The 13023-nt window shown below is 36.0% G+C and overlaps 1 protein-coding gene across 6 annotated transcripts in view; it reads right to left on the bottom strand.

Annotated features, from left to right (window-relative positions):
* Nucleotides 1-13023, bottom strand: part of MIPOL1 (mirror-image polydactyly 1) — a 168358-nt gene that overhangs the window by 85901 nt on the left and 69434 nt on the right. For all 6 annotated transcript variants that reach the window (XM_026051823.1, XM_026051824.1, XM_026051822.1 and 3 more), the window contains one exon: nt 2213-2320. In XM_026051823.1, coding sequence (XP_025907608.1) covers nt 2213-2320 — 108 coding nt within the window. The remainder of the gene's footprint in view (nt 1-2212; nt 2321-13023) is intronic.

Genomic DNA, 13023 nt, shown 5'->3' with positions numbered 1-13023 from the left:
TGAAAGAAAAGGCTCCGATAACCTCGAGGATGCTCTGTGACTGACAGGGGTGGATTCTCAGGCTCTGCACGTGCTCTGTGTGTAGCGAAGATTTATGATAGCTACTGCGAGCATATAGAAGGTGGGATGAGGTAGCTAAGAAGAAAAGGATTCCACAGGAGAGGTACGTGCCATGATATTGCTGTGAGTTACCTGACAGTAAGATGTGAAAACTGTCTTACTGGTGCAGAAGCAGCAACACCAGCAGCGCACGGACCTGAAGAGCTGGGCCTAACAGGGTGCTCCATTGTAGCCATTCCTAAGGAATCACTGACATGACTTGCAGCCCTGATAGCTCATCTATTAAATAATACAGGGTATGCAAAAAAAGACATAACAAGTTTTTCATTCAAATGAATGTTTCAAATGAACTAATCAGAACCAGTGTTCATATGCTGTATGTCAAAGCTAACTCCTATTGTGTCAGTATTTCAGGTGGGTATTTTGTTTTCGAGATCAAGAACTGAACTTAACCAACCTGGACTTTAAAAAGTACTTGGAAGAATCTGTCCTCACTGAAGACAACAGTAATATAAACTGAGACAGACCCTACAGGGCAGGTATGACTACAGAGTGTGCAAGCATGACTACCAAGAACTGAAAAACATCCATTTCTTTCTCCCTAGACTCTCATCTCCAAGAGACCACGACCAATTAACCTCTAACTTTGAAAAATTAAAAATGCCTGTGACAGAGCAGCCAGAAATTAGTTTGTTTAAAGAACAAGGACCAGGAGAGTAATATCAGGGATAGGAATTAAATCCTACTAACACTCTAAACTACTAAGTCACTTCTTGCTTGGAAAGCATTATGTCAGATGTTACAAAAAAAAAAAAAAAAAAAATTACAATGCCAGTAAAACACTGTTGTTCTCCAACATAAAGGCTCCGTGCATAACATTTTTAATCATACAGAAAAAAACATATCAGTTTAAGAAATTATAAAAATAATTACTTGAAACAGTTTTGCCACGCCTGGCAAACACTAACCTTTAGTGATAATATATTCAAGAAAATTCTACTCCTGTGGTGAGAGATAATCCTGGAAGGCTTATTATCTATTTTCAGTCACCTGAGAATGGATTCCTTCTCAATACTGCACACCTGATTTTGTAATAGCCAGCAGAGATTTTAACAGCAGTAAAAAGCCCAAGGAACATAGAGTATTCATGTGTCATGTAGCACCTGTCAGTTCATTCATTGTACTTTCTTTTTTTTGAGAAATATCAAACTAAACAAGGAGATCCTTTAATTCCTACAGTTCGCATTAATCAAGTCACTGCACTAACACTGATGTTTTCCTAACACCTAAAAAAAAAAAGTGACAGAGGAAAACCTGCCTGTAAATCAGATTCATTTGGATCTTAGAACCTTTATCAGTTTTAGAATGACAACACTATCAACACAGTAGCTTCTCCTAAATTTATATCACCTCTCTACTACTTGTAAGAGATTTTTTATAAATACAGTGMTTGAATAGGCAAGATGCTTGTATATCTTACCTGGCATTTCCTTTTATTCTGACTAGTGATGTGCTTGCTAGTTACATAGCTATCAATTCAAATTGATGTAACAATACCAAAATACCATTTTCTCAAAGCAGAGCAGGAATAACCTGACACTTTACACTGTCCTTTCTCTGACCCTCTCCCTCTTCTCTGCTCATTTTTATTCTTATTGACAGGACTTATTATTCTTCTTCCCCAATTCCAACTAGCTACCCTTTTGCAAATAGCGCTATCAACTATGTGGTCACTAGTAGTACAGGTCAACAATGTTATTAATATAGCACACACTGCTAGCAGCAGATCAAACAGCCACACTTTAAAATATTAGTTTTGTGAAAGTACTGTGAAGCAAATGCTAGCTGTTTTCTTCACATTATCAAATGTACAATTGAAATTGCAATGACAGGCTCTGAGAATTTAGTGTTAATTACTACAATGCAGCTCAATAATATGGAATATACATTATTTTTTTTCTTGTTGTTTTCACACACAAAATAAAATAATACCATAACAGAAGGGTGCTGTATCTRTGTTTAAAGAAGGGGTTGTTGGCAAACACCATAGCTCACTTCTGCCGAAATGTACACAACTGATATATGCAGCCCAGAAAGCTGGCACCAGGGGCTTACAACCTTAATTTGCCTGCAGGAAGGAATGGAGATTTACCTTCAGAGCACGTTCTTGATTGTTTTCAGCAGTCAGATGTCTCGTGTTGTTTGCTGAAGTCTGGTTCTGCTCTTTCAGATGATGAAGCTCCTGCTCCAGCCGTTTGCACTGCAACGAGGAAAGAATCCCATTAAGTAGAGGAGCGTGGGCATATTTTTTCAACAAGCCAAATGAATTAACGTAAATAACCCCATCACTATATCTGCAGTAGAGGAAGCATCAGACAATAGCAAGTTACAATCCAAAAGCTAAGTGACTATTAGATCGAAYTTTTATATGTGCATCATTATGCAGGTTTTTCCTGATCCAATCAAATGYCAAGAAAACCCCCAAGTTCAGTATCAGATAAAGATATTTCATAAAACATTTTAAGAAGCATTAAAAATTACAAAGATATTGGTATTAAACAGCTGTAGGAAGCATGCAGGAAGTATATCTATGCTTTTTTTTTATTTTTTTTTTTAAAAAAAGGCAAATTAAAGGACCTCCTCCCAAATTCWGAACACATCACTTCATTAGAAAATATATATGTAAATTTTATACTTTTTTTTTCACATAAAGAGATTATTCTAATTCCCAAGTGCTCACCACATCTTTGAGGAAAAGTTTTAAGATGGTTTTKTTTAAAATATTTAACTTAATGACACCGAATTAAAAATTTAACATTTGCTACTGTTTGCCTGCATATATGTATGGTTACTACTGTCAGCTGAACATGTAGTCTAAAGAACAGGGGTCTGTTAGGTGTTAGCTAAATCATAGTTTTTACATTAACCATAAGAGGCTGTGCCTAGTTACCTTGGTTTAAAAGAGCTAAATTGGTTGTCACTTTAAATCAGCTGTCAGACAATAATCATTGTCTACCAACAAACAAACAAACAAAGCTGCAAAGAAACAAAGTCAGAGGAAAGGTACCAGGCGTGAAGGTACCAGGAGATTACATAGAAATAAGGAAAAGAACATGGGAAAAAAAGAGGATAATAATAATAATAATAATAGCAATAATAAAAAAAACCTGAAGCAGAGGGCAGGTTGCACAATGAAAAGCATGAGTAAAATCTTATTCTGCTCTCCATCTCACTCCTGTGTAGGTAGGACAATGAAATAAACAGTAGCTGGGGGATTCCTGTATCCCACAAGCAGATCTGGCCATCAAGAGAACCTGGCCACAATTACCTTTACAACAATATTGGTAATATACCTTAATTTACTTTCAATTTCATTTGCACCAGAAAGGCTGATACCTGAAAAAAACTGTGCATATACAACTGGCATGTTACTTGAATCCATTTTGAAGGTATCAGTGAAAGAAAAGGCAACCTGACTTAACCTGTGTACACAAATGCCTTAATTTCTAGAGACAATGCTTTAAGAGAAGTCTCAAATAAATCGGGAACCAAAATGTATTATTTCCTAGATCACTGGGAATAAAAGACCTTAAAATTTTTGTGAAAGTATCACAATAATACTCTTAAATGTTAACAATTCATATGCCTTAATTTTTTTTTTAATCTTTACAATAGTTTCATACCTAAACAACTGTTTTTAACATTAAAAATGGTATTCTATAATGGCTTTTTTTTAACAAGGGGTCAAAAAAATTCTATATAATTTTATGCAGAAAAAGCTTTAAAAATAGAGTTTTAAGCAATGCAGTCCTCCTATTCATTTCAGACAGCATTATTTGAATTCTGATTGTTAGCAAGGTCCAGTAAAAATAGATATTCTTTAAAAGAACCTGTGTTTTTATTGGTTCCCTCCTGGGCTCCAAGAGGCCAGCAGCCTCAAGAAACTGGATTTCCTTCTGAAAACACATACAAAAACATTTTTTGGAGCACATTGAAGAGGAGACATCATCCTATTCAGTACTGACAAACAGGACAAGCCAGATGGATCCCTTAAAGAAAGCTGAGAGCTAAAGCAAGTATTTCATTTTAAACATTATAAATGCCTAAATCCTTTTATCCCAAACTTGTGAAAATTCATACTTGGGAAACATTCAAATATAATCCTCCTAAAGTCAAAGACAAGTTAAGATATTTTTACAGCAACACAGGTTGCCTAAATGTTCTGATCCGAGGTATAATTGTGCACTTAGATGGAACTTTCCATGAACTTCATACTCTTGAAAGATGGGATGATAACACAGAAAATTGTTTCTTCACTGCAGATACTTTGAGTACATCAAAGAATATGAGAGTAGTGTGGATGGAGGTCAAGGAGCAGACACCTTGACCATGGCCCTGAACACTTGGCTAAGAAAAGGATATTAAGCCTCAGAAATGGCAGCATGTCATTTTATAAAGGTTTCACACAAACAATTCACCCAGGATCTGCCTCGTCACGTAGACTCCTGCGTGCATTTAKAAGTCTGGAGCAATATTAGAGAAAAAAAGACATCTCCTTCTCTCAAACCCTAACATTTGTTCATCTACCCGAATATACATTTTCCTTCTAAAAATTCCCCACACAAGTTAGCCTCGCTTATGCTATATAATCAGTGTCAGACAGTGAATCTCTTTAAGCCTACTTTAAGCATCAGTAAGTATCAGTGCTCATATGTACATTTTTCACTGGAACGTCATCTGTTCCCAACTACAGGCACTCAGTTTTCACAGATTCACAGAATATTTAAGGTTGGAAGGGACCTCTACAGATCATCTAGTCCAACYTTCCTGCTCAAGCAGGCACACCTACAGCATGTGGCACAGGGTGGCATCCAGGCGGGTTTTGAAGACCTCCAGAGTAGGAAACTCCACAACCTCCCTGGGCAGCCTGTTCCACTGCTCTGTCACCCTGTCACCCTGTTTTCCTTTATGCCACATTGAAAGGGTACAACCCAACAATMCTATTCTAAAAGTACCAGTCTTTGCAAACAAGTACTCCCATACTCCACAAGGAGCTAAGGCAAAAAGCAAAACTCAAAGCAGATAGCAGACCCGAAAGATAGTACGAGATCCAGAAAGAAAAGGAGGGAAAGGTAGCAAATAGAGCAGTTCTTCACCCCTTCTAATTTAAACTATGAGGCAATTAGCGAGCCCTCAGACTGTTCAGCGCCAACGTGAGCTGATGTGATTCAGCAGGATGAGGATGGTGAGAGGCATCAGCTCAGTCCATGCTAAATGCTGATGACTTTCAGTGCCATGGTGGGTGCAAGGCTGGAGAAGGCCAAGGAAATGATCAAAAGGACCGCCCGCTGAAGGCGGGACGCTGATGAGAGGGGTCAAGGAAAGAACCAGGAGAAGACCATGGAGTAAAGTCCTTGAAGCTTACCCAGCAAGGGACTGTTAAAAGATGGCCTCAAGTTTCAGGTACATGAAAGGAATAAAGACAGTTTAGAATGAGTATTTTAGAAGATAGAAAAATCAATGAAGATAACCACTTAATARTGTTTGGCCTTCACTAGAAAATGAGGTTGCATTAACATATCAAACATAACTTTAGCACTTGTATAAACAAACCATTTTTAACATGCTCCCAGCTTATCAGCGTTTTCTTCGTCAAGCTGTACCGACAACATATTAATACGGTGCTCTAGTGCCTGCCACGTCTGCATAGACTGCTGAGTTACTTTTTGATCATTGCCTAACATGATTCATCCATAGTGTGCACTAAAAGCAAAAGCTTTCAGCAAAGACTTTATACAAGTGTAAAGAAAAATCCGCAAGTAACTGGAGAAACAGCATTAGAGAAAAAAAGTCAAATTTAGCAAAGTGCTAGCACTGAGCAGAGGGGAAGGCTCCATCTCCCTGCAACCATTTGATAAAGATCCAGAGTGCTTACATGAAGACAATACTCAGTACAGGAGAATAGAGGACCATAACACCCATTCACCAAGGAAGCAACAGAATGGCAGAGCACTGTAACATCTACTTACTATAAATTCAGTTTTCATGGCATTCTGTTACATCCATATTTGCTTTTAATATTATTGTATAAAGTGCAATGTTTTCTATAGTCTTTCATTAAAAGGAATTAAAATTAACCCCACCAGAAGTTATGTGAATACACTAGGGAGGATTAAAAAAAAATAAAAAATAAAAAAAATAGGATTACCACATTATGTCATTCATATGCTTGAAAAATACAAATTGGTTTGTCTTTGCTAAAACAGATTTGAGGGTCAAAGTGTAATGAAACAAGTGTACTAGCACAAAAATTAAGCCAAATTCTGCACTGTCTTCTTTTATTAATTCTGAATTACATTCTGTTGTTAATATTATCCCACTATGTCTAATCCAATTAAAACATACAAAAGATCATATTTTATAAAAATGTATTCATTCTTAAGTGGAACAAATTCTGCAGTCCTTGTCTAAACCCACAATCTTGTAAATCACATCTTTATGAATACAGAAGACTTCATTGAAGCGACTACTTTAAAAAAAAAGAGCCCCCCAAAGGGCAGGTATATATAGACAGAAGCACTGCCACACACTTTCCCTATTCTAGGACTTTTCCTGCAGTCTGGACTACAGGCTGCAAGTGGTTCAGAGTGACAAGGTAAGTGGATCTTTGTTCTGGTCTGATCCAATTCAGTTCATCTCATGCAGTCTCTGTCCAATAATAGTAGATCCTGTCCATATCCTCAGCTTCTCACCAAGGCAAGACTGCATTTGAAAGCTTAATTCTCCCACTGAATTTCAAGTTAATATACTTCGCTTTGTGTCAGAAAAAAATCAGAAGCGAGTGTAGAGCYACTCACTGTGGGCCCGGTGGTGCATAATTACTTGGGTCTATATCAGAGCCTTTACTTTAAGTATTGAGTAATTCAAAGCATTCTGGTTGCACCTTTACTCACAAAGACTTTGCTGAGGTGGGATCTGTTAGCAAAGTAGGGAAAAATAAATAAATATTTCCTATTAAATAAACTGAGAAAAGGGTTTCTCCCCTCCAAATTATGGTAAAGTAGAGGTTAATTTGAATGGAAGATGATGACATTTTCCAAAATACATTTTTTCCTTTTATGCAATTACAACAAAATACTTTCCAGCAAAATAAATGACAAAACACACAGAAAAAATCACATATTTTGATGGAAATTCATGAAGCTAAATAGATACTAGGATCCTACTACAAAACATCCCTTTTTAAGTGAGTTATGAGATACATTTCTAATAGTTACATTTACTGCAACAAACTAGTATTTTGTATAAGACACATAAGAGAATGAGAAAAGCATGGCTACTTTTTCATCTGTTAGTTTTTCAGTCATCACTTACGGAAACATGAATACAATTAAGTAGACCAATAATTCAACTGTTTTTACTCTTATAATCTGCACCTTAGCTCATCTCCCAGCTCAAAGATGTCTAGTAAAATGCAAGCGTTCTCAATTTACCCAATTTATCCCTTTTTTTCTTTTTCTTTCCTCCTTTTTCTTTTTTCCCTTTTCTTTCTCTTTCCTTTCCCCCCCCACCTCCCTTTTCTGGAACAGTCTGCCCCTTGTCCCATATTCTTCACAATTTCTGGAGGCAAACATCTTGCGCCACTTGGATGCTACACAACTCTTTCCTTTGCAGACAAAAATAATACCAAAGTCTTCCAGTCAAAACACAAACCAACCTTYGGTGTCATTGTGAATTATGTACTTTGAACTGCAGATGTTTGGAAGCACTTATATTTATATAAATATATTTCATTCTTTTTTCATACAAAATCTTTTTTTCTCCACAAAAATATACGAGTTTCTACATAATAATCACAAGAAGTCTTCTTCCCCCACTAAGTTATAATTTTGAATTAAAGTTTTTTTTTCTTTTTTTTTTTTAAATCAACTGAAAGAAAAGACTTTTCTTCAAAGTTCTGGCAAATGGTCAACAAATGTGTTTAAATGATTATTTATACAATGCCCAGCAGCTTAAAACTACTGGGATTTCATGAAAAGAAGTGCTTTTGTAGAGTTTAACTCTCAGCAACATATGCATTTTTAAAAAATTATATTCTATTAGAGAAACATGTAAATGTAAACACTTTCTTGCAGTACTGCAGTGATGTCCAGCTCCATCAGAAGTCAAAGGAAATGCATTAAAATACAAATGAGAGATTTTTGTTTTCCTTACCTGCTTGCATTATTTGGAACCTGCAGTATTAGAAGTGACATAATCTGCTCTATACATGATTTGGTTTCCTGTTACGGTTCCTCTCCTTTTCYAATTCTGAACACTTCAAAATGCAGCAAAACTAGATTTCATTTAACAGTGAAAGTAACTAAAAGTATATAAAGTTTAAGACAATTCAAACAGCAAAGTTTAACATTTTCCAGTCTTTAGCCATCTTAATATCTATATTAATGTGCATATATGCACTTAAGAGCAGTTACTGGAACCACATTCACAGTTTGCAATTACCCCAGTATAAATTCTCAGTTCTCAGGATGAGAACTTACTTTTTCATTCCAGGCTTGATTCAGTTGCCTCAATATGGTGACTATCTAGGGTCCATCTGGGTAACTGGTTTATTACCAAAAAGTATTAAAGCATTTCAATTCTTTACTTTACTAAATCTAAGCAATTCAGAACCTGAAGTTCCACCAATCTTAACAACCAGAGAAAAGATTCTTCAAATAGAAGAAGAAATTTAAAAAAAAAAAGAAATGGAAATATCAAAACAATTTAAGGTAAAATTAATTTACCCTAAAAGTTAATTTTGTTGGAAAATTGTTAAAATTTCATTTCTGATGGATACTTTTTCTTCCTAATGTCTGTTTTTTCATATTCATAGTGATACACTGAACTTTCAAATTTCATTACTTTAAGATGCAGGAAAGATGTATAAAGTCACAGAAACACAATCACACTCAATGGATTCTTGAAGAAAATTAATACCTATGAAAATTCCATATTTGGGAGGAGTATGAGTATTCTTAAATACTACAGAAAAATCAAGTCTTAGGACTTAAACTAGACCTCTGTCCTTCTCAGAATTTATGCATGTGCTTCCCTTTAAACATGCCATCCATCTACCAAAGCAGAGTTACAGCAGAGAGATCTAAACAGATGACTAAAGACTAAAGATGACTAAAATCATCTGCCTATTTTAAAAAGCGCACAACTTTCTAATTTCTCATGCAGAGCATAACCTCTGAGTAGAGGGCATATTATTTCTAAATTTGTTCTCTTTCAAACTTCTGAAGTTTTGTACTTTGTTATGAAATTCTTTACAATGTTTCCTCTTTACCCAATACAATTAGTCACATTCAATGACGCTGAACTCTTTGAGATCTAAGGTTTTACAGATACGTTTAACTGTTTTAGACTCAGTAGAGTGTTCTCATACAGCTTGCACATACTTTAGACACTCAAAACCTGGGCAACTCTCAGATCCTACTCAAAACAAAAAGGAATGCTACTTGGCAAAACATCAAATGAAGCTAGAATAAGTGAGCACTTAATGCATTGCTTATAAAATACTATTTCTTTAATTGGAGTCTTTCTTATCTTTAATTTCTCTGCTGCATCTCCCCCTAGCACCTCACCTCTGCTATATTCTTCAGAGTTGTTTCTAATCAGAACATAAACCCAATAACCTGGAGTCAAACATTTACTTATGAGACTACGCTAGGTCTGAAATTAAGCAAAAAATGCATTCAATCAGTCATAAAGTGCTTTTTTTTTTTYCCCTGAACTTCTCCCATATATAAATAAGCGAGTTCTGTTTTACATGGAAGTCACATTATTCATTCAGTTTTCTAATTTCATGCCTATAATTCTAATAAATAATGTATAAACTAAGCATGTAAGCTAATAAGTAGTATGCAAGGTAATAGGATAGTGTGCTTGCTCACACTTTACTGTCTTGAGCTAATTTCCCACTGTAGAGTTGTAGAAATGTAAGAAACCAGCACAGTACAGTGACCTTCATATAGTTCAGGAAACAGTGTACTATACTGAAAACGAAAGAAATTACCAATAGCCTCCAAACAATTCAGCAACTGGAAAACATGGAAAATGGAAGATTTCAAAAGTACTGGAAATGAATACTTCTAAGAGAAGAAAAACCATTACAGAGCCAAGATTCTCTTTTAAAACTAATGAAAAAAAAGTAAATCTTTGCTAGCTAAATTTAAATCACTGAATAAAGGTTTTTAAAGTATAGTAATACTTAAAATAGGACCGATTTTACTTTCAGTGCATTGCAGCAATTCCAAGAAACATATTCAGGGTAAAATTTCTGAGTAGGAACTTCAGAAGAGAAAACAATTCAGAGTAACTAAGCCCAAAAATCTTAATAACACTCAAATACATAAAGAAAGAAAAAGATATAGGAATAAATTTGTGCTCAAAGTAGAGCATGTATCAGTACAGTACTTGGAAGACAGCCAGCATTGAAGTATTCTACTTACTACCCATAACTAGTTATACACTGACTCACTAGCAAGTACTTTACTTCCAAGAAGGATCCTACTGAAGTCAATGTGACCAGCTGCATAGCCAAGTACWATTTTGACCTTCTTTTACTAAATGTCTCAGCATCTATACTTTATTTTCAAAGTCAAAGAAACCCCCACRTACTTGTCTATGCATTATTTTGTCATGCAGCTTTGCATGTCCCAACTCCACTGTTAATTTTTGTGCGATTTGGTAGCACAAAAAGCTGCAATATTATGAAATGAGTCATTACAGTCACAATAAGTGACTCAGGTATGTGCAAGGTATTCAGCTGTAGGCAGAGAAATGGTTTTAGAAAGTGCAAACTTTTAGGAAGTGTAAATATTAGTTGACAAGAAAAACTAAATTGGGAAACAATCTGTCATTCTGATGAGCTGGTTTGTAAGTAAGCATCAGTGAATTGTCTCAAAAACCACATGCAAACAGACAAGAATATTTCTGGTACATGAAACGGGATGACTACACACGAAGTGGGATGACTACACAGAAACCACGGGCTATTGTGTTGTTCAGTTACTGTAATCATAGCATCACAGGTATTCTTGTAGTATACACTGTTTGCCCTAATAAATACCATACTCTCATTTGAGCCAACAGATGCTTCAGGGACAGTTCCTGAATTTTTTATTGAGTAATCACTGTTCCCCAAATATCTATAGTATATAACAAAATCCAATTTAAATGTGAGAGGATATGACAAAGTTAAACAGCTTACTAAGCACATGAAAACTCTGCAGATATGATAGGGATAGGAAAATAGTTTGGAATAAATGCACGGAATCAACAGTAGTGCTCTTTTCTTCATGCAACCAACAAACTGTTTGAGGAAGCTCGGATAGAGTAGCTACTGCTCTAGCAGCTCTCACTAGAGATCACAACCACCTTTAAAGAGTATTAATCCCAGTGTTTTAACCACCTGCATGTAAATGTTAAAATGGAGCAAGTAACTATAAATGTTACAGTGAAATCAGTTGATTGAATTAACAGCCATCTAAAAGTTTTCCGATATCTGAGATGCAGAATCTTAAATCTAAATTTAACTTAAATCTAAACTCAGCTGGCTRCCTGCAGTATATCCTTGACATGTGCATTTACCAACAACGTCTTCATTCATCTCAAAACTTCCATCCCTTGAGTAGAGAGAAGGACACCCAAAGCAGAGAAATTTTAAGAAAAACAGAAAGACAGAAGAATGTTATGACATCTCCTGAAAGCAAAGTGAGGGGACTGGCTGCCAAAACAAACACAACGGGTAAATGCATGACTACTGCTGGGAGACGTCTGGATACCATAGAAGACAACACACACGACATAAAGAGAATATGTTATGAAACGCACAGCTGCCAGCGAGCCCCACAGTGAAAACTAGATTGATATCACTATTTTGTACACRGGATTAACAAAGATGTTGGTGTTTTTCCTGTGAGGCTGGTACTGGACGCTTTTAGTTTCCCAGCGAGATTTTCAAGGCTGGTTTTAATGTGACCTCAGCAACAAGGCTGAGAAAATGCCCATAGATTGAGAAAGAAAGCTTTGTCTCAAAACTGCAGAAGACGAAGGTGGCAAACTCACAGAGAGGGAGGTGTTCACTTCTGCCCTGAACACAACTTCTCCCTTTATTTATTTATTTTTTAATGCATAAATTTCAGTAATATTCAGCAAGGGGGTTGCAGCTAACTAAGAAATAAGTAATTCTCAGCATAATTGATAGCTCATCAGGAACTGAAGCAGAACTTCGATTAAAATACTTATTAACACTATTCTKCAGCCACACTTTTTTCTTCTTTGGTAAACCAAGGAGAAGAATTCTAATTTTTACATTTTCCCTAATAGACTGGCAGAGCTTTAATGTAATTAGCACTAAATATTTTCCTGAATTATACGGATTTATTTTTCCTTTCTATATTTACAATTAAGAAAGGCTCATCATTTATCTRCAATTGTCAATCAATTTCATAATTTTCAATAAAAAGGCAATTTACATGCTACTTGTGCTGCCAGATTGGCAGTATTTAAACTTCAGGTGCTATGGAGACCTATGGTGTGATGACATTAGTGGCTCCATTTGCATGCGGATGCAGTTTGCAGTGAATTCATTTTCTGTGCTTTGGTTTACAACACGGAGGGTGCTCTGAAAGACGGCACAGGACTGCTTTTTGATTAAAACAAACTCGGAGATGCAGCTCGGGCGCACGCCCACTGCACTCCAACAAAAACGGGCATTTAGTCCATCGGCCCGTCCAAAGAAAACAAAACCCACCCTGAAATGTATAAATGTGGATGTCAGGTGTTGAGAATTAACTGTTTCATATTCCAGAACCACTCCCATTTGTTCACAGTTCTTGCTAATGCTGACCCAGCAACATTTCCAATTATAAAGCTGCAATTGTGAATGTTCAGGAACTGTTAAGTGGCATGAGC

This window comes from Nothoprocta perdicaria, unplaced genomic scaffold (assembly GCF_003342845.1).
Source record: "Nothoprocta perdicaria isolate Ctin4 unplaced genomic scaffold, notPer1 scaffold_8, whole genome shotgun sequence".
In the NCBI taxonomy this organism is placed as follows: Eukaryota; Metazoa; Chordata; class Aves; order Tinamiformes; family Tinamidae; genus Nothoprocta; species Nothoprocta perdicaria.
This window is presented reverse-complemented; position numbering and strand designations above follow the sequence as displayed.